The following is a 20,671-nucleotide window of genomic DNA, read 5'->3' on the forward strand; positions in this document are numbered from 1 at the left end:
GTAGCAGCCCATTACTAGTGGTTTTGCTTTGCATTTCCCTAACTGCAGCCCACTCCAGTATTCTTGCCTGGAAAATCCCCTGGACCGAGGAGCCTGGTCGGCTACAGTCCACGGGGTCACAAAGAGTCGAACACGACTGAGTGACTTCACTAACGACTAATGATGCTGTGTCCAGGCTCTGCGCACCCGTTGGGAGAGATGAGGGTGAAAGGGTGTGATGTCATCGTTTCCCTCTGGTCTGGTATCTGGCTTCTTGGGCCCCCGTTTTCCGGTTATTCTTGCAGAGGTAATGACTATGGCAGGTGGAAAGACAAGAGCAGACATTTGAGTTTCTTTTTTTGGCATTTTGAAATCATCTTAACTTCTTTAATAATGTGGTGAATCACATTAATAGGTTTTCTAATTTTAAACCCGGTATAAAACCAACTTGGTCATGATGTTTCCTTTAATAGATACTCAATGTGCTAATATTTTAAATAGGATTTTTCCATCTGTGTTCATACGACAGATTGGCCTCCAATATTCCTTTCTGTTACAGTCCATCACTGCTTTGGATATTAAGGTTTTATTAGCCCCATAAAATGAGCTTGAGAGTATTACTTATTTTTCCATTCTCTAAAAAGCTTGTAGAAGATTCGAATTAGATAATCCTTTGAAGTGTTTGTCAGAGTTTGTTTTATTGACTTGTAAGAATCTTTTGTATGTTATTCATATTAAGTCTTTGATAATGTACATGATGAATATTTCCTTTTTTGTTTTTAATTTTATCTAAACATGTTTAATATAAAGACATTTATTTATTTATTTATTTTTATTTAAATTATTTATTTATTTTCCTTTACAACATCGTATTGGTTTTGCCATACATTGACTTGAATCCGCCATGGGTGTACATGTGTTCCCCATCCTGAACCCCCCTCCCAACCCCCTGCCCATCCCATCCCTCTGGGTCATCCCAGTGCACCAGCCCCAAGCACCCTGTATCATGCATCAAACCTGGACTGGCGATTCGTTTCACATATGATAGTTTACATGTTTCAATTTAAAAAGTGTTAAGAAGTCAAATTTAAACATCTTTTCACGGTTTTGTCTATTGCTCAGAAAAGTATTCCTTACTATAAAACTGACTTTTTTTCTGACTATATATCCAATTGCTTCAAAAATTTTTGACTAATCTACCCTTTCCTCAATGACCTTAAATTTAACATTTATCATAAACTAAATATATAGGCCTTTATCAGATATTAAATGTGTGTGATGAGTGTGAATATGTGTTCTCTCTCTTTCTTCTATCCTTGGACTGATAAAACTCTACTTGCTATAGAGTATGTTTTGATCTCTGGTGGTAAAGATGTTTCTCACTTACTTTAAAACTTTTTTTGGCTATTTTCATTCCCACTTCTCTCCTAGAATCTCTTTAGAATCAGTTTGTCAAATTTCATAAAGACTACATTCCAGGGTTTCCCTGGTGACTCCGTGGTAAAGAATCCACCTGCCAAGGCAGGAGACACGGATTTGAACCCTGGTCTGGGAAGATGCCACATGCCACAGAGCAACTAAGCCTGGAAATCACAACTCCTGAGGCCATGTGCTGCAGTTACTGAGGCCTGCATGCTGGAGAAGCCATAGCAATGAGAAGCCCCTGCACCACAACGAAGAGTAGCTGCAGCTCGCTACAACTAGAGAAAAGCCCGCACAGCCAAAAAGAAATAAATAAAATTATTTTTTATAAACCGCATTCCAATTTTGATTGGGATGGCATGGAATTCATAGACTAAGCTGACCTCTTTGCAACGTTAGTCTTCCTATCCAGGAATGTCAATATATGACTCTCCATTTATTCCCTGCTCCTTAATAGCTATATGAGATTAGCTGGAACATCTGGTTCATGACTTGTGTCTAAGATTTCTCCTGATCAGCTCCTGCTTGGAGCTTAAGCTTCCACTGAATTGGTTCATTTTATAAGCCCAAGTGTGGTTGATTGTATTTTCCAAAAATACTTGAACCAATATATGTTCTATCTTCCATGCTTTTTTTTTTTTTTTTGCTTAAACAACAGAAGTTCATTTTCTCACAGTTCTGGAGGTTGGTAATTCAAGGTCAGGGCGCTGGCAGGACTGGTTTCTCTTGAGACCTCTCCCTTCTCATGTTGCAGTGGTTGCCTCTTCACTGTGTCTTCACGTGGCCTTTTATGTATGTGCATTCCTCGCGTCTCTGCTTCTTCCTGTTGGTCTTGGAGGGTCTCCTGGGGAGGCTGCGGCTCTCTCTTGAGACATGAAAGCTGGTGGCGTGCATACCCTGGAGTACTCACCCAAAGGCTAAGATCTTGCTTGGGCCCCCATACTCTTGAAATGTGTCAGTGACACTCCGTCAAGAGGTGGGAGTCCCTGTTCTCTCCCCATGAAACTGGGCAAATCTTTGTAATTGCCTGGACCAAAAAAATGCAGTGAAGTTGAAGCTGTGTGACTTCCAAAACTAGCTCCTGGGTGGCAATTCTGCTACAGTCTGGTATCATCCCACTTTCTCTGAGCTGCTATGTAAGAAGTTCAGATACACACATGTAAATCCATGGCTGATTCATGTCAATGTATGGCAAAAACCACTACAATATTGTAAAGTAATTAGCCTTCAACTAATAAAAATAAATGGGGGGAAAAAAAAGAAGTTCAGATACACTGAAGCTGCCACGTGGGAGAGACCCTGTGGCAAGCCCACCAAAGGATCAAGGAGACAGCCACCCAAGAAATTCCACTTATTCCAGCCCTAGCTATTGAAGGATTCCCAGTACAGATACCAGACACATGAGTGAAAAAGCCTTCTAGTGACCCCAACTCCAGCCACCATCTGACTGCAACCTCAAGTCAGACCTCAAGTCAAAAACCAAGCAACAGAGCCATTCTTGAATTTCCACGCTAAGCAGTGGTTGTTTTAAGCCACTCAGTTTTTAGATGCAATAGATGCTGCAATAGACAATGAATACACTCATGTGTGCTGTTCAAAGATGAAGCTCCATCATTTCCACACACAGGAAAAAAACAGTACTTACTCCCCAGAGGCTTTTGTGTGGTCAGCCCACAAAGAGAGGAAGAAATGAACATGAAACCAACAACTTTGGACATATTGTTACTTAGACATCCTTTACATATAACTCCATGCACCCAGGCAGTGCCTATCAGCTCTCTATCTCCTCCTCTCATCTTTTCTTCCTACAAACTCCAAATTCCCCATCACTCTGTCAAGCAGAGCAATTCAGTTCTCTCAAACCCTTTCTCCCAAACTCAGGTACACTTTTCAAAATCCAGGGCCCTTTGCGAACATGCCCAATGGAGTCGAACTTTCCCAGGTTCCAGAGAGTATTCTCCTTCACTATTTTAGCTGACCTGCTTGTGATCGTCTTCCTCACACAACAGGACTGATACAAAGAGTCCTCAATAAATCATAATGAAAGCAGAAATGTAGCAAGCACCTACTATGTGCTGCTTGTTAGGTTAAATACTTCACATGCATCATCTCATTCAATCTTCACAAAACCCCATAAGATAGGAACTACTACTGTCCCCTTTTACAGAAGAGCAATCTGAGACTTACCAAGTGGCTCAATGGTAAAGAATCTGCCTGCCAATGCAGGAGACACAAGTGTGATCCCTGGGTCAGAAAGATCCCCTGGAGAAGGAAATGGCAACCCACTCCAGTATTCTTGCCTAGAGAATCCCATGAACTGAGGAGCCTGGCAGGCTACAGTCTATGGAGCTGGGAAAGAGTCAGACACAACTTGGTGACTAAACAACAGCAGCAGCAAAGACTTCACACAGTTTTAGGGCCCGTGGTCATACTTAGTGACAGAGTCAGATACCAAAGCATTAAACCAACATTGCTTACGTGAATGAAAGAGAAGGCAGGAGGCTGGAGAGAGGCTACACTTGACAAGTAGGTTTTGGAAACTCTGGTAAATAAGGTGTGGGTTGTTTCTGTGAACATGGAGGAGATCACCTGGAGGTAGGGGAACGGTCAGTCCTACAGACCCTGGTGCTTAAGGGAGCTGCAGAGAAAAAAAAGCAATAGAAAAAGAAGGGCTTGGGATTTGCCTGGTGATCCAGTGGCTAAGACTCAGCCCTCCCAATTCAGGGGACCTTGGTTCAACACCTGGTCAGGGAGCTAGATTCCATACGATTCAACTAAAGATTCCACACACTCCAGCAAAGATCAAAGATCCAGAGTACTACAACCAAGACCCAGAGCAGCCAAACAAAAAAAAAATTTTTTCTTTAAGAAAGATGAGTAAGCCGAAGGAGGAGGAGGAAGGTTGAATGGTGGACACCTGGGCAGTGAAAACTTCAAGGATAGAATGGCCAAGGCAGACCCAGATGCCAACAGCTTCATGACTGGAGGACTAAAGAGCCTCACTGGTCTCCCAGCTAGGGTGGAAGCAAAGAGATGAGAGGGAGATGAGGAAGTTTAGAAATGGGGTGCAGACAGCTTGGCTAGTATTAGCAGTGAAGCCAGGGGGAGAGGGTGAAGGAGTATTCATAGCATGGCTGGTCCAGGAAGAGCCTTAGTTGTTGTTCAGTTGCTCAGTCTTGTCCAGCTCTTTGCTGACCCCATGGACTACAGCACACCAGGCTTCCCTGTCCTTCACTATCTCCTAGAGTTTGCCCAGACTCACGGCCATTAAATGGATGATGCCATCCAAACATCTCATCCTCTGCGGTATGTTTTAATAGGGACGAGGCCTGATTGATCGTACCTGGAGAGAAACGAGGTGGATGGAGAGCTGGGCAAAGCCTGCTACAAGGTCGGCAGAACCTGCGGTGTCCTCGGCCCTGGCCCTGGAGCAGGGCACCCAGGCCCGGGCTCGCAGGCTGAAGTGGCTGAGGACAGGCGCAGGTGATGGAAGGCAGGCTGCGGGTCGGGAAAACGCGCTCCCGGACAGAAAACTGGGATCAGGCTGGACAGGCAACGCGGACGGCCCTCTTCCTCTTCATGGAGGAACGGAACTGTGGTCCCGGTCCCGCATCCTGGCCACTCTTCGGATCACCCGGCCGAGGCCTCCGGGAAGCCCAGGGAGAGGATGGAGGGTGGGCGCTGGCGGTTGGACAGAGCGGGGCGGAGCTGGGCCGGGAACGCCAGCCTCCATCCCCGGGTCCTCTCAGGTGACAGACCCCGCGGGCCCCCCGCCCCGCCCCGCCGCATATTCAGGAGGCCCGGCCCGCGGGGTCCGAGAGCAGCCGGAGCCGTCGCGCCGGGAGCTTCAGCCGTCGGTGCCCGCCTGAGTCCACCTCGAGCCCGACACCCGCCATGGCCCCCGCGGCCGCCCTCCGCAACCTCCTGGTTCTCCTGCAGGTGCTGGGGCTCGCCCTGGCGCAGATCGTAAGTCCTGCGGCCACTCCCGAGCCGGGCTCCGGAGTGCGGGGTCTGGGCCCGGGGTTCCGGATCCAGGGGTCTGGGGGAGTGTTCGGCCTGACCCCCACCCTCTATTGACACCCCCTAGCCTGAGGGGCAGCCGCTCACGTCCCTTCAGTAGGGGCACAAACGGGGGTAAGAGGTTGGATCTCGGCACCGTGAAAAAGGCGGACGAGCCGGGGAGCCGGAGGGACCCTGTCCGGAGATGCTCGGCCTTGCCCGGGCCCGGCGGCGTGGGGCAGGAGCTGGCGCCGGGTCCTGGCAGCCTGGAGAGCCCAGGTGGCGGGGGAGACAATGGTGCCCATTCACGGGGCTCCGGATCCTCCGCCCCCGCCGCCTCCCAGGGGGCGCCGGCTCCAGCCAGACGCCGCTCCCGCTCGGCTGGCGGTCTCCGTCGGGCTCGCGCGCCCGCGTCTCACTTCCGAGGGCCGCTGGAGGCAGGGGGCCCCATGGGATGCGGGCGCGGAGGGGCAGGGCCGGGGCGCCGTCTGGGGCCTTGGGAGGTTCGCAGCTCGCCCGTGGGGCGCCAACCTGGCACTTCTCGGCCTGGAGGTGGGGGTGGGAGCGCGGGCACCTGGCAAACGCCGGACCCCTGCCTGGGTCTAGGATGGGTCGCCTAAGAGCGCCATCCAACCGAGGACGGAGGAGGGGTGCTGGGAGAAGGGTGCTCTGAGTAGAAGAGAACAGGCTTGCCCTCCCTAGACACCTCGCCCCCTAACGGCCCCATCTCTCTGCGCCTCCCCAACTTTCCCGTCGGGCTTTATCCGCACCAGGGGAAGAAGTAGGGGGTACCTATCCGTCTTCAATATCTGTCGTCCGTCTAAAAATAATCCAAGCAACCACTCATCGAGGATCAAGCATCTCTAGGTACCATCTTCCTTAACCATCCGTTATTTGAGTCCTCAACATCTACTATTCTCCACCCACGACCGCGCAGCGGCAGCGCGGTACAGTGGAAGGAGCTGGGCAAACCTAGGACGGAATTGTAGCTCCACAGTTTACCTCCTGTGATCATGGACCCCTGAATCTTACGGAGCTTGTTTCCTCACCTGCAAACTGGGGCTCGTTAGTTTCGGCTCACAGTTCTGAGCCAATCAATAAGATTATATATGTAAAGGGCCCCAGTGTGTTCTCAGTGAAGGGGAGTTCACGGCTCCCCGGGGGGGAGGCGCGCCTCTGGATGCCCAGTTCCCTGCAATGTCTGAGGGCTGCCCTCTTTGTGTTTTCAGAGAGGTCTGCCCGGAGAGCCGGGGCCTCCGGGTCCCCCAGGGCCACCGGGAGTGCCTGGATCCGACGGAATCGACGTGAGCTCTCTAACCCGGGACCGGGGTTGTGGGGGGTGGGGCGCGGGGGGCGAGAGGCTGCGGACAAAGGGGGACTTTGTGAGCTCTGGGAGAGGAGGCAGGGGGTGGCGGCGGTGAGGTCGGTGCCTGGAGCTGCAGTGCCCCCTGTTGCCAGTAGGCAGCGCCGGCCCGCCCCACAAGGAGCCCGTTTGTTCTACAAAAACCTCAAACCAGCTTGGAGCGGCAGCGCCCGTTATAGCTGCCGGTTGACAAGGAGCTGCTGTTCTGTCTACCTGCCACAGCTCACAGAGATTCCTCATCCCCCGCCCCCTCCTCCCTTTTCTGGGGTGGGAGACGCCTTAACTCCTCCGGGCACGTCTGGATGCTTCTTCAGGGTAGCTTGGGAGGCTTGGCCAGACCACTGTCCGGCCGGGGCCAGACTCCAGTCTCTTCCCTTTACATTTTTCTTCCCGATTTAGAAGCAGCTGGGCTGGTTCCCTACTCTCCCCACCGTGGTGAGAGTTAAATACCTCATTCTGGATGCTCCCCCAGGAGGTCAGCCCCATATTTACCCATCTCCACAGCTTTCTATTCAATTTGGTGCCCCCACCCTCCAAACAGGGGCGCTGGGCCCCTGCCAGGTTCTCTGGCTGCCACAGGCCCTGAAATGCCTGGAGGCCTCTGTGGGGCTGAATGTGATTCCACAGGCCACGTCTGTTCTCCACCGAGGATCCTTTGTCACAGGGGAAGGAGGTCCTTCCTGCCTTGGAGACAGATTGAAGCTGCCCCCTTGGTCCCTGCCCCTGCCCCATCTCATTCTCCTGACCCCAATCCACCACTTCCCCCTTCGCTTACCTCCTCTTCGTGTTTTCCTAAAAGCCCCAAAGTTTCTTCCCACACTTGCTTAAATCCAAGAGGCACAGCTCTCCAAGGCAACCCATTCACAGATCTCATGACTGGCACCATCCCAATGCTGGCATGTCTAGAACTCACTTGTATGTTGATATCACCCTCTCCAGCCTGCATGGGGTTGGTCTCGATCCATCTATGGTTTTCTTGAAGGAAAGGGAGCTATTTTCCTAAAAAGCACGAGGTTTGAGAGGACCCAGGACAGAAGAGGAGAGGAGCATGTGGGCAGGTCAACCAGGGCTTGTGTGTGCCCATTTGGAGTAGCACAAGCCATGGTAAGCTTTCTCAACAACTTATATCTTGCAGGGTGACAAAGGGCCCCCTGGGAAAGCTGGCCCTCCGGTGAGTGCTTCTTCCCCGTTGACCTTTGATGCTTCCAGGTCTCTCCTGCCTGTGGCTAATATTTGCTTCACCTCTGTTTTCAAGGGACCTAAGGGAGAGCCTGGCAAAGCGGGGACAGATGGACCAGACGGGAAGCCCGGGATTGATGTGAGTACCTACTGAGCGTCAGGTAGAGTAGGCTAAGGCTCCAGCCCCTGACTTCCAAAACCTAGTTCTGGCATCTTCCCTGATCTGCTGTGCAGAGCAGGATGGAGACTCTACAGCTGTGAGCTCCCCTTACCTTCATGTGACTTGTGACCTCACACCCACGCCAAGAACACTGAATCAAGGGCAGATGGGGCTCCGGAGGGCTCAGCAGCAGTCAGAATTTAACCTCACATTCCTGGCCTCCAAGTATGACACTTAATTCCCTGGGCGGAACTGTCCTTTTGCATCCTCTCCTTTCCTCCCCTTTTCCCTTCCCCACCCCACCCCCTTACAGCCCCAGGCACTACTCAGGAGAAGAACATCATTTGGCTGAGAGCATGCAGTTCCAGGGGTTCATGGGCTCAAGGTCACAGGCTCCTGGACACAGGCTCCAAGGTCACTGGCTCCTGGACAGGGTCATTGGGAAGTCATCTGGTTGGGGAGATACTTGAGTCAATCACTAAAAGATGGGAGAAAAAAGTGGCCCCCCCTGAATGACCTGCTGGCTCAAGAAGTGCCCATTAGGGCTGTGAGTAGCCACAGGGTCACTCCAACTCATCCACACCCTGCAAAGATTACAAAGCATATTGCCTTACACATCGATTTTCATAACCACCCAGAGAAGCAAGCATTGATTATTAATCCATATTGCAGATGAGAAAACCAAGGCTCAGAAAAAGTTGTCAAGGGCAGACAGTAAGAAAATGGCTAATCCAGACCCATATTTATCTAGGTTTTCTAGACTTCTAGACTGGGGATGTGAGGTCTGGGCTGACAAATCATTGGGCCTTGGTTTCTCATCTTTCAAAAGAGGATAATCATCAAGGGCTAGTGTGGGAACTGGAAGAAAGGAAAGTGAGGTGTTGATGCCCATAGGCCCTCCCGGAGTGTGGTGAAAAGCAGCCTGGGCCCAACCAGGAGAGACCTCTGGACCCACCCTGCCCCATGGGTCAGGGAGCAGGTTTGCCTCTCACAGATGTATCTTCTCTTTCTTCCCCAGGGTCTAACTGGAGCCAAGGGTGAGCCCGGTCCCGCGGGGATCCCTGGAGTCAAGGTAAGTGGCCTGCTAGAGGTTCAGCATGGGCAATCTAGGTACCAGAGTCTGGAGGGGCTGTGGCAGAGAGGAGCAGAAATGCAGGAGACCCTAGCCTCTGAGCCTCTCCCATTGCTTTTGCAGGGCCAGCCTGGGCTCCCAGGGCCCCCCGGCCTGCCAGTGAGTATAACCTATAATGGCTTTAAGGGACCCTTTTGTAGGTAGGGGGACTTGTAAAAGGAGCCATGAACTTAATCTTTCCTTCTGTTTCAGGGCCCTGGCTTTGCTGGACCTCCTGTAAGTCCTCAGGGATGTGGCAGGGTCCCTGGGACTCTCAGAGGAGGAGGGTAGAGAAGGGCTTCCAGGGGACTGGCCAGCGTGGGGAGGGGCCAGCATACTGTGATGGTGTCAGAAATGGGCAAACTTGTCAGAGAACCCTGGGCCTATCCACTGGCTCTGAGATTCTCTGGTCCTTGAAGCCCTAATTTGTCCTAACTTGTCAGCTTCTCTGGGGCTGGTTGCAAGGTGAAAGTGGGGAAAGGGGCTCTGGGCCGCTGTTCCTGTCTTTGTGGCAGGGCTGGGCTAACCCTCTGAGGCATCCTAGCCACTGATGTCTCTGCCCCTAGGGACCACCTGGACCTGTCGGCCTCCCGGGTGAGATTGGACTCACAGGCCCCAAGGTAAGCCCCAGCCACCCCTCTGCTCACTCTGTCTCCTGCCCTCTGTCTTCAAGCGCAAGCTGAGCACCTCTCCAGGAGTTCCTGGGCCTGCTTCTGGCCACCAGGAATCTCCTCCAGGTGTGGGCAGAAACCCCTCCTGCTGAGCACACACCACCCTCTGCGGATCAGGCTTTGATCTCCCCAGATCTCAGGAGGGGACCTGGAGGGCAGGATGGACAAGGGTATGATTTGGGCCTCTCTTGCTTCCAGGGGGATCCTGGACCAGAAGGACCATCAGGGCCCCCGGGACCCCCTGGGAAACCGGTAAGTGTCCTCAGACCTCCCACATGGCAGGGTGTGGCTGGGGAAGGACAAGGGTCTTCGGCACGAGCCTGGGGTGGGGACGGGTCGAGTCAGGTGCCATCTCCATACATCTTTTCTCAGGGCCGCCCTGGAACCATTCAGGGCCTGGAAGGCAGCGCGGATTTCCTGGTGAGAGGCGGGGCCTGGGGCGGGGCTAGTCCGGGGAAGGGGCGGGTCATCTTGAGAGGGGCGGGCAGGGAGACAGGTGCCCTCGGAAGGTAGGGTCCCTGGGAGACCGGAGGGGCTGCAGCGGAGAGGGGCGGCCTGGTGCGGGCGGAGGAGCGGTCTTAGGAAGCACTGCCCTGTTGGCCTGGGGCAGGCCAGTGACACAGAACCCTGCGGAATTTCTCTTCCAGTGTCCAACCAACTGTCCAGCGGGCGTGAAAGGGCCCCCAGGGCTGCAGGGCGTGAAGGTGAGCTTCTGGCCCAAGTCTTGGAGGGGGGAGCAGGGGAGCGGGGGACGGGAGGTACTCTAAGCTCTCTCCTTCCCCGCAGGGGCATCCAGGCAGACGCGGGCTTCTGGGAGATTCCGGCCGCCAGGGGAAGCCGGTGAGTGCGAGGGCAGAGGGCCGTGGGAGGGTGTGTGTGAAGCGGACCCTACTGGAGCCTCCCCGCATCCTTCTCCCTTCCCTTCCCCTCCCCTGTGGGGCTCCGGGAATGAGGCCTTGAGCTGGGAGGCAGGAGGCCTAGGCTCTAAGTCAGTGTGTCCCTGGGCAAGCTCCTTCCCTTGCTGTGCCCCCATTTCCCTATCTGTCATCCCTGGGACCCTGTGCTTTCCAGGACGCCTTCCTGTCTGCTCTTGCCGAGAAGAGGATGTTGCCTTTGGTTGTCTGAATATTTGTCTGTCGATCTGCCCCTCTATCTGATCTCTCTTTCCTGGCCCTTAGGGTCCCAAGGGAGATGTAGGTGTCTCTGGAGAGCAAGGCATCCCTGGACCACCGGTAAGGAACACTTTCCCTGCTCCTCCCATCCCCCTAGGAGACCTCAGTGGAGTTATTCCCTTGCTCTGGCCTCTAACTGGTGGAAGAGATACCTGTGTCCAGCTGGTGAGGCTCTGGATGAGGCTGGCTGTGAGACACTGGGGGACTGGAACCAAGGCTGCGGTCAGCCAAAAGGCTCAGCTGAGGGCCTGGTTCTGCCACTGTTCCTTTGAGTGACCCTGGCGAGTCCCTGGCATCTCTGAGCCTCACTGACCATCTGTAACAGGGACTCTGTGCCTGCCTCAGGAAGACATCAAGAAGGCTGGACTGAGGTTCAGGGAAGGTGTCATGACGTGGGCCTTCTAGTTGCCATCACTGTCATTCTTCTGTCTTGACAGGGTCCCCAGGGCATCAGGGGCTACCCAGGCATGGCGGGACCCAAAGGAGAGACGGTGAGTGGGTCTGGGGGGTGTCCTGCAAGAAAGAGCTGCCGGGACCAGCTCTCTGGCCTCTGGGGTCCAACCAGGACTGACCCACAATCTCTGCTCTCCCCAGGGCCCTCAGGGTTACAAAGGCATGGTGGGCTCCATCGGCGCTGCTGGGTCACCTGTGAGTCTGCTCCTATTCCCTGCCCCCACCTTCCTCCCCTGGACACAGCTTCTGGAGCTGCAAAAGGTGTGACTTCCCCAAGCCCATGTAACTTGGATTTCTGTCTGTCCTTCTTGCCAGGGTGAGGAAGGTCCACGGGGACCACCAGGCCGAGCTGGAGAGAAGGGTGATGTGGTGAGTCCTCAGTCATCCCTATTGCAGTCAGGGCCCTGGGGGGAGAACTGGGTAGACTCAGCTCCACCCAAGGCTCATGTGTATATACTGAGGTGTACACGTGTGTCTGAGTGTGTGCACATGTAGACACCCATGCCCATATGTTATTCTGTGTGTCTCTGCGTGTGGGTGGCTGATGTGAAGGCGGAACATCTGTTCCCGTAGCCCAGCTAGCTCCAGCAGCTCCTTCCTCCAGGCCCCGCCTACTGCTGGTCAAATTCAGGCTTAGGGAGAAGCGGTAGGACCAGTCCCACGGTCACCAGGCCAGACAATGAAATTCCAGCAAATCAGTCATGGGGCTAATGGGATTTGGCCCAGATCCCAGTTCTCTTAACTCTCTCCTTTTTAAAATTAATAAGAGAAAAAAAAATTAAAAAATTAAATTAAATTAATAAGAGTATTTCTTCTGAGCAATTTTGAGTTTACAGAAAAATTGAGCAGAAAGTAAAGTTAGGGGTTTTGTTGTTATTGTTAGTTTTTTTTTTGTTATGCAAGTTTTTCAGTTCAGTTCAGTTCAGTCTCTCAGTTGTGTCTTACTCTTTGCAACCCCATGAATCGCAGCACGCCAGGCCTCCCTGTCCATCACCAACTCCCAGAGTTTACTCAAACTCATGCCCATCGAGTCGGTGATGCCATCCAGCCATCTCATCCTCTGTTGTCCCCTTCTCCTCCTGCCCCCAATCCCTCCCAGCATCAGGGTCTTTTCCAATGAGTCAGCTCTTCACATGAGGTGGCCAAAGTATTGGAGTTTCAGCTTCAGCATCAGTCCTTCCAATGAACACGTAAGGGCTCACTATATTATTCTCCGTACTTTTGAATATGTTTAAAAACTTTTGAATATGTTTAAAAATGCAAGTTTTTAAACATATTCAAAAGTAGGGAGAATAATATAGTGAGCCCTTATGTCCCTCTCTCCCCAAATTAATCTTTTGCCACACTCACTTCATCCATCTCCTTCTCCCCTTCTTTCCTTCATTGCTTTGCTCTGATATTTTCAAGCAAATTCTTAACATTATGTCATGTTACCCATTTCACTTCTCAATGTATCTCTTAAAAATAAGGTTCCTCACATAGCCACAATATCACTATGACACCAGCAAAATTATCCAGTTATCCCTGAACATAATCTAATCATCAGCTTGTGCTCCATTTTTCCTAATGATTTCAACAATGTCTTTTCAGGGTTCTTGTTCAAATCAAGACCCAAACCAAGTCCACACATTGTCATTGCTTGCTGGGTTTCTTCACATCAGTTTTGCTCAGGGCCTTGGTGGGTCACACTGGCTCCTCCCCTGTCCTGCCGCTGCTCCCGCCCAGCTTGCTTGGCGCCCAACTCTACTCCCTCCCGCAGGGTCCAGGGCAAAGTCACACAACTAGAACCCTCTCCACCAGCCCCTGCCCAGCATGGCCTGTGCCACGGGGACCCTGGGACTCGGAGGTCACTGTCCTCAGCAGTTCTCCGAATAGCCAGACTGGGATTCAGCCTGCTGAGGGTGGTCTGCTCTCTGTCTACTTTGCAGGGGAGCCAAGGAGTTCGAGGACCCCAGGGAATAACAGGCCCAAAGGGAGTAACTGTAAGTGGGCAGAGGGCAGGGTCCAGGGGGTTCTCCAAGCCCCCAGCGGAGGAGGAGCCTGGGGTTCCAGACTGCACTCTGTTGCCAGTGGGCTGGCTCTGTCACCTCGGGAAATGCCCTCTTTCTGTGCCTCAGTTTTTTTCACCTGTAAATAGAGTGGTGATGTAGGAGGGGTCTTGGGACACTCATCACCCACACAAGGGAAGGACTGTCATCCATCCCAAGAAATCCCTTCCTACTTCCATTCCCCTCCCCCAGTTAGCTGCTGGGGCTTCCCAAGATGACCAGGCCCACTTCCCACCTGCACACTGCCCCCCACAGAAGGACGTGGGTGGGGGCCCTGACCCCAGGCATCTCCTCATTGTGAATCTCCCTTCAATTTTCCTGCTGAGCAGGGACCCCCAGGCATTGACGGCAAGGACGGGACCCCAGGCATGCCTGGAGTGAAGGTAGGAGAGGGGACGGCCCCTGGGGTGGGGGTGAGGGTCAGGGGTCCTCCCAGCTGAGGCTCTGAGTCCCATTGCACTGAGCCTGGAGGCCTTGGAGCCTGGGATCCTCAGGTGTGTCACCAACACGTTCCTTCTTGCTTCGGGGCCTCTGTTTCCCTGCCTGCACTCGGGTGGGGGCCATGGACCCCCGGCTGGAGCTCTCATTTGTGCCTCCGCTTCCATCTCTTGCAGGGCAGTGCAGGACAGGCGGGGCGGCCGGGAAACCCAGGCCACCAGGGCCTAGCGGTGAGTACAGGGTGGAGCCGTGGGGGCCGCCACAGGGCACGTCGCTTCTCCTCCACCGAGAGGCCAGGCACTCTGCGGCCCACCTCCCCAAAGTGGTGTGAGTGGCTGATGAGGTGGAAGTCACATACCCAGGACTCGTGCTCTGGACCTTGTCCCTGCTCAGCTCAGGCCTTCTCACCAACTCTGGCCTGGCTTAGGCCTCATCATTTGGACAGCTGCCCCAGCCTTCTCTTAGATTATACCACCCCTCCATGTTGGCTAAGTGGAATCTGACCATTTCCCTGCTAAATACCTTCCATGGTGCTCCACCCTCCCTGTTCCCCAAACCCCGCCCCCCCACACCACCGCCTCCAGGAAAATGTCCTTCTGTCCAGTCATTTGGCAGAGTCACTGAGGTACAGAAAGTGGCAGGGGAACAGTATGACCAGGATAGCTACACTCCTCATCCTCACAGCTTATGGCAGCATCCAAGGACCACCGTAATCTGACTCGTCAGCCACTGCCCCTCTTCACCCTCTCCCTTCTCAACAGCGCCTCAGCCTTTCTACCGCCATACCTTCAGGCCTTTACTGGTCCCCCTTATTGGGATGCCCTTCCCATCTCTGAGTCTTCTCACAGTCCAGGCCCACCTCCGTCCCCCACCTTCTGGGAACCCCCATCCTTCCCTGCCAGGGATACTTAAGTTGAGGACTGCTAACATATCCAGGTGCAGACTGTGTTCCTGTGTGTACTTGCGTGTGCTCCGCTTCTCCCCATGGACCACAGGCCTTGGAAAGCAGGTCCTTCTGTCTCTATGTCCTGTCTCACCAGGGATTCAGGGCTGGGCACCATCAAGTTCATGGCTGGGCCTTCTGCTCTTCAGCTCCCAGAAGGCGAGGGAGGAATCTGGGAGGCAAAGTAGCAGATGCTCGGGGCTCCCCACTGCCAGGGGAGAAACTGACATCAGCTTCCTTCTACAGGGAGTGCCTGGTATGCCTGGGACAAAAGGAGGCCCTGGAGACAAGGTAAGGTGACCCCAGGCTAGGGACAGAGAGTTGGCTTCATCTGAGCAAGGAGCCTGAGGGCGGGGACCAGGGGCATGGCTTAAAGACTGCAAGGTCCAGGCCTTCTCAGGCTCAGAGATTGGGTCATTGGGCCAATGACCCAGTGAACACAGGTTCATTGGGCCTAACCACCTCCCTCCGGTCGCCTCCCTTCCACCTCTCATCCTGGCTAGAGAACAGGATGGCATGGCTGCAAATCAGTGGAGTCCAGAGGGCCTAAGAACCCGCTCTGCTTCTCAACTCATTTGGTTCCAGAGTCTGTTTAGCGTTCACCTGGCTTCTCCGAGGCCAAGCAAGGGCCTAACCAGGCTACACAGACTGACCTTAGAACTCTTTTCCTGCAGGGTGAGCCGGGCAGGCAGGGATTCCCTGGAGTCTCTGGTCCCCCCGGGAAGGAGGTAAGTTCCCCCTCCTCTGACTCAAGGGCTCTTCTTGCTTTCCTTCCTCCCCATCTCTCTCTCCAGGCCTGAGGACTCTGCTTTCAGCGTACGGGGCAGAGTGAGACTGTGGGGTGGAGCCCTAGCCGCGGAGTGCCCTCGGGGCCACTCAGGGCTCTGCCGCTGACCCAGGAAAGCTCTCACCTCTCCCTGCCCCCATTTCCCTATGTACAGTGCAGAGAGGATGGGGCTGCTTCTGTCCTGGGGTATGACCTCTCCAGATGACTGGGGCTGACAATCCAGCAGACAGAATCATTCACTCATTGCATAAACATTCACCAAATATCTGCAACCCACTAGACACTGAGATAGACAGTCTCCTATTTACATAGAGCTTACAGATTCATGAGAGAGACATTGAATTAAATAAAGACCCCAAATGTATTGGGTCTTATGAAAGAAAAGGACGGGACCCAAAGAAAGAAGGTGAAGGAAGTCTTCCCTGATGAAGCAAATTAGCTGAGCCCCAGGTGTGGGTAGGGGTTGGTCAGGTGTAGAAAGGAGGGACCCTCCAGGCTACTGCTCACCTCCGGATTTCTCTGTCCCCCAGGGAGAGCCAGGGCCTCGAGGAGAAATCGGCCCCCAGGGCATCATGGGGCAGAAGGTAAGTGTCTGGCACAGTGGTCCCTCCCTGGGGCCTCTGTAGCAGCTGGCACTGCTGGACCCAGGATCTGGGTTCTCTCAAGGCTCCATTGTGAGGCCTCCCCAGACAGGGCCTCAGTTTGCTGGTCTGTGAAGTGGAGCCAAGGACCTCCATGGTGGTGATAGCAGGAACAGAGGGCACTCTGACCATGCAGGGTCTGGGATCTGGCAGGGAGATGCTGCCCTGGCTGGTGGCTGGAGTGTGACCTTCACTTTCCATTTCAGGGTGACCATGGTGAGAGGGGGCCAGTGGGGCAGCCAGGCCCTCAAGGCCGGCAGGTAAGTACAGGGCAGCTGAGATGGGCTCTGGGAGTATGTCTGGGCACCTTGTCTGACTTATTCCTCTGGTTTCTTTTCTCCTCAGGGCCCCAAAGGGGAACAGGGTCCCCCCGGAATTCCAGGGGCCCAAGGCTTGCCAGGCATCAAGGGAGACAAGGTACTAACTGGGACTGAAAAATACCAGGGAAAGAGGCCTTCAAATTTGAGGGAGGGGTCACTGGAGCTCCAGAGCCTCAAATCCACCTGGAAAAAGGACCCCGTGTGGATCCCCAGGGACCCTGGGGGACGAGGTGGAGCCTGGGAGGGCGCTGTGGCTGGGAGTCGGGGTTGGGGGAGCCTGTGGGCCCAGCCTGCCCTGGATCGGAGCTCACCAGGCTCTGGACTCCCCAATTTCAACAGGGCTCCCCAGGGAAGACCGGGCCCCGCGGTGGAGTGGTGAGTGCCAGCAACCTGCCTTCCCGGCACCAGCCTCCTCTACCCGCACCCCCCGCCCCGCGCCCGCCCCACGCCATCAAGGCATCACCTCTCGCTTCGCATCGGGGTGGGGGGGCGCGGGTGTCACAGGCCAGTGCAGCCTCTGTTCCCATGTCATGCGGGGCCACCGCGATCTGACTGTGTCTCAATCTGCAGGGCGACCCGGGGGTGGCTGGCCTCCCAGGAGAAAAAGGCGAGAAGGTGAGCGGGCTGCGCAGGGTGGAGGAGGGGAGCAGCGGGCGGGCCCGGGTACCCCACCGCCTCGGGACAGCACCTTCTTGTGCCTACAGGGCGAGTCGGGCGAACCAGGACCCAAGGGACAGGTGAGTCCTGCAGCTGTGACGCCACCTTCCCCGGCTCCTGCCGCCCCCCGCCCCCAACTTGTTGCCTCAGCGCCGCTGGGGACTAGGACCGCGACTGCCCTGGCTTCCCTGCACCCCACCCCATCCTTCCCCTACTCCTGCATAACCCCCCAACCCCCACCCCTGCGCTTGCGTCCCCTGATTCCCACTGGGAACCCACCCCGCCCCGCAGCAAGGAGTCCGCGGAGAACCTGGCTACCCCGGCCCCAGTGGAGATGCGGGCGCCCCGGGGGTGCAGGGCTACCCGGGGCCCCCGGGCCCTCGAGGACTGGTTGGAGACCGAGGCTTGCCCGGACAGCCCGGGAGGCAGGGCGTGGCGGTGAGTTGGCCTCCAGGGGAGGAGGAGTCGTCTCTTTGGATTGGTTGCTGCTTATCCTCTCAAAGGCTGGGAGCTCCATGGGTGTGGGTGCTGGAGGGGTTTCAGTCAGATGCTGAAAATACCTCGGGTGAGAAAATGGGAAAAGGAAGGGGTCATAGCATCAGAGCAGTCAGACCTGGCAGGCAGGTCTTTCTTCCTGAAAGACCTCCTCTGCTTTCAGGGCCGAGATGCCAGTGACCAGCACATCGAGGACGTGGTTCTGAAGATGCTGCAAGGTGAGGGGGCACCAACTCCTCCTTCTCACCTCCAGGGCATCGCCACCCTTCAGAAGACTCTCCATGTGGCCTTGTGGGAGAGTCACGAGTCGTGGGTGGCCATTCCAGCTCTGCCTCCAAGGGGCTGGGGATCTTACCTATGTCCTCACCCGCTCAAGACCTTTGATGTCTGCAGAACAGCCTGAGGAAGGGGGAGGTTGACCCCCTGTTGTTCTGTCTGCACACCTAGTGGCCAGAGGCCAGGATGCTCTGCCTTGCTGGTTTTACTGAGCCACACCCATCTTAGACTCCTCTGTCTCCTCCCTCCCTCCAGAGCAACTGGCAGAAATGGCTGTGAGTGCCAAGCGGGAGGCCCTGGGTGCGACTGGGATGATGGGTCCCCCAGGACCCCCTGGGCCTCCTGGGTACCCAGGCAAGCAGGGACCCCATGGGCACCCTGGCCCTCGGGGCATTCCTGGCATCGTGGGAGCCGTGGGTCAGATTGGCAACACCGGGCCCAAGGGTGAGTGCTGTTCTGTGGTGGTCGGGGAGATGGGACCACTGTGCTCAGTTATACCAGCTAATGGCTCAGCCTCCTGTTTTATCTTGCATCATTCCCCTTCCTAGGATGAGGCTCTCCCATATAACTCCTGGGCTTGCTTTTTCAGTAGCAAATTGATAGAAACAAATGTACTAATTTATAGCCTGGGTTTTTTTGGGGGGTGGGGGGAATGTTGTTTCTGTTTTAAATTGACTTAGTGGTACTCCATAAACATCCCTCCATGTCTCTAGAAGTGGGGAGGCAGATGAATAAAACAGTAAAGAAGGCAAGCTTGAGTCAGAGCAGGTGTTGAGTCCAGACTGTGCCACTTTCTCATTGTGGCTCTTGGACAAGATACCCATTAATATTCCTGGGTCTTAGATTTATCATCTGTGAAATGGAGTTATTTATAGTAACAATCTCATAATTGCCAGGAGGATTACATTTAGAGGTAATTTACATGGAGTTGGTAAATGCCGGCTATTGACATTACCAGACACTTTCCTGTAATGAACTTTATCAGCTTTATAGTCTTCCATCCTTTGGACTTGCCTTTACTTAATCAGTTCTGCAGTCATTTCCAACTGTCTCCTATTATAAACTAGCACAAAATAGAAATAATTGTGTATGAAATAGAAATTAAATATCAAGTCAGGAAGAAAAAAATTTCTTATTCTTAAAAACTAAGGCTCGGTTCTTTCTCTGCAGGAAAACGTGGAGAGAAGGGCGATCAGGGAGAAGTTGGCCGCGGGCACCCCGGGATGCCTGGGCCCCCCGGGATCCCAGGTAAGACCTTGGCCCTGCCCAGTAGCAGTCCTGTCCCTCAGTCCTGGGATTAATGACCTGAGACAACTCGGTCTCTTCCATGGAGGCCTCCCTCGTGCTCTCACAACATGAGGCCAACTCAGTCCCAGGCATCTAATTTTTGCATCCCTTTGGAGCAGCCAGGAGCCTCTGGGTCAGGTCTGGCTGGGAACTGGACAGCTGGGATTCCGAGGACTTCCTGGGTTACACAAAAATCTGCTTCACGGAGGGAAGGGAAGGGGCATTTATTCCCCTGACTCACTGGGAGTAATGGACCATGAGACATGACTCTCTTAGAACCTGTGTCTGGGGCAGAGTCCCTTCTTTCTCTGGTGTCCTTGACTTCAGTTTCCCTGAGAGACTGAGGAATTCGAAGGCTGAGATAGAAGGAGGCCTTGATGTCTTGATCTCTTTCCTTCCACAGGACTGCCTGGCCGGCCTGGTCAGGCAATCAACGGCAAAGACGGAGATCGAGGGGCTCCAGGGGCCCCAGGAGAGGCAGGTCGACCTGGCCTGCCAGGCCCCATGGGGCTGCCAGGCTTCTGTGAGCCTGCAGCCTGCCTTGGAGCCTCAGCCTACGCCTCTGCACGCCTCACGGAGCCTGGATCCATCAAAGGGCCATGAGCATCAAGCCAAGACAGAGCCCAGTGGGCATCCTGGGGGGGAAAGGACTCGGGCCCCTCTGGGTGGACATGCACCCCATGCCTCAGTCCAGGAAACTAGCTTTTCCAGGACCTTCCATCTGGGATCCAGGAGTCCTGAGGAAAAGGAAATTCTAAAACATGGGGGAAGGGAAGGGAAGGGAGGGCATCAGATGAAAAGGTGAGGGCAAGAGGGCACATGGCACTGGAGAGTCCATGGTCCAGAGAGGATGGGGTGGCCTTTGTTCCTGGAGCACCACTCGGATGTCATCAAAACAAACGTGTCCTTAATCTGCATCATCCTCCACTGGCCATCTTGTCCTTGGGGCAAGTGGACTGAGGCCTTTGCTAGTTCCTGATCCCATTTTCACCCCCAGGCTTACTGGCTGACTGCCCAGAGGGGGCCATCCTTAAGCCAATCCTCTACTTCCTACCTGCCTTCCTCCCATCTGAGTATTTAAACACCCATCTCCCTTCCCTTCCTGGCATCACCCTTTCCCATCAAACCCTAGATCCACCCAGGCCTTTCTGTAAATAAAAACCCTCAACTTGGGTACAAGCCAATATGTGAGTGCTGAGCTTAATTTCTCATGGGTTAGGGGTGGGCCCCCACGACCTGAGCAGGATGGTCAGGGGTTCTAGAAGGGGGA

The 20,671-nt window shown here is 54.3% G+C and overlaps 1 protein-coding gene across 1 annotated transcript; it reads left to right on the forward strand.

Annotated features, from left to right (window-relative positions):
• Window positions 1-5,295: 5,295 nt before the first annotated feature.
• On the forward strand, window positions 5,296-20,163 carry COL9A2 (collagen type IX alpha 2 chain). The gene is made up of 32 exons (XM_065913103.1): window positions 5,296-5,367; window positions 6,630-6,704; window positions 7,899-7,934; window positions 8,019-8,081; window positions 9,121-9,174; window positions 9,298-9,333; window positions 9,427-9,450; window positions 9,780-9,833; window positions 10,083-10,136; window positions 10,257-10,304; window positions 10,532-10,588; window positions 10,671-10,724; window positions 11,063-11,116; window positions 11,494-11,547; window positions 11,651-11,704; window positions 11,825-11,878; window positions 13,438-13,491; window positions 13,887-13,940; window positions 14,172-14,225; window positions 15,185-15,229; window positions 15,613-15,666; window positions 16,256-16,309; window positions 16,573-16,626; window positions 16,712-16,783; window positions 17,026-17,061; window positions 17,257-17,301; window positions 17,391-17,423; window positions 17,635-17,781; window positions 18,002-18,056; window positions 18,370-18,558; window positions 19,285-19,362; window positions 19,805-20,163. Exons 1-32 carry the CDS (start codon window positions 5,296-5,298, stop codon window positions 20,002-20,004), a joined length of 2,067 nt encoding a protein of 688 aa, XP_065769175.1. The 3' UTR covers window positions 20,005-20,163.
• The last annotated feature ends 508 nt before the right edge of the window (window positions 20,164-20,671 follow it).

The sequence above is a fragment of the Muntiacus reevesi genome, chromosome 1 (assembly GCF_963930625.1).
Source record: "Muntiacus reevesi chromosome 1, mMunRee1.1, whole genome shotgun sequence".
In the NCBI taxonomy this organism is placed as follows: Eukaryota; Metazoa; Chordata; class Mammalia; order Artiodactyla; family Cervidae; genus Muntiacus; species Muntiacus reevesi.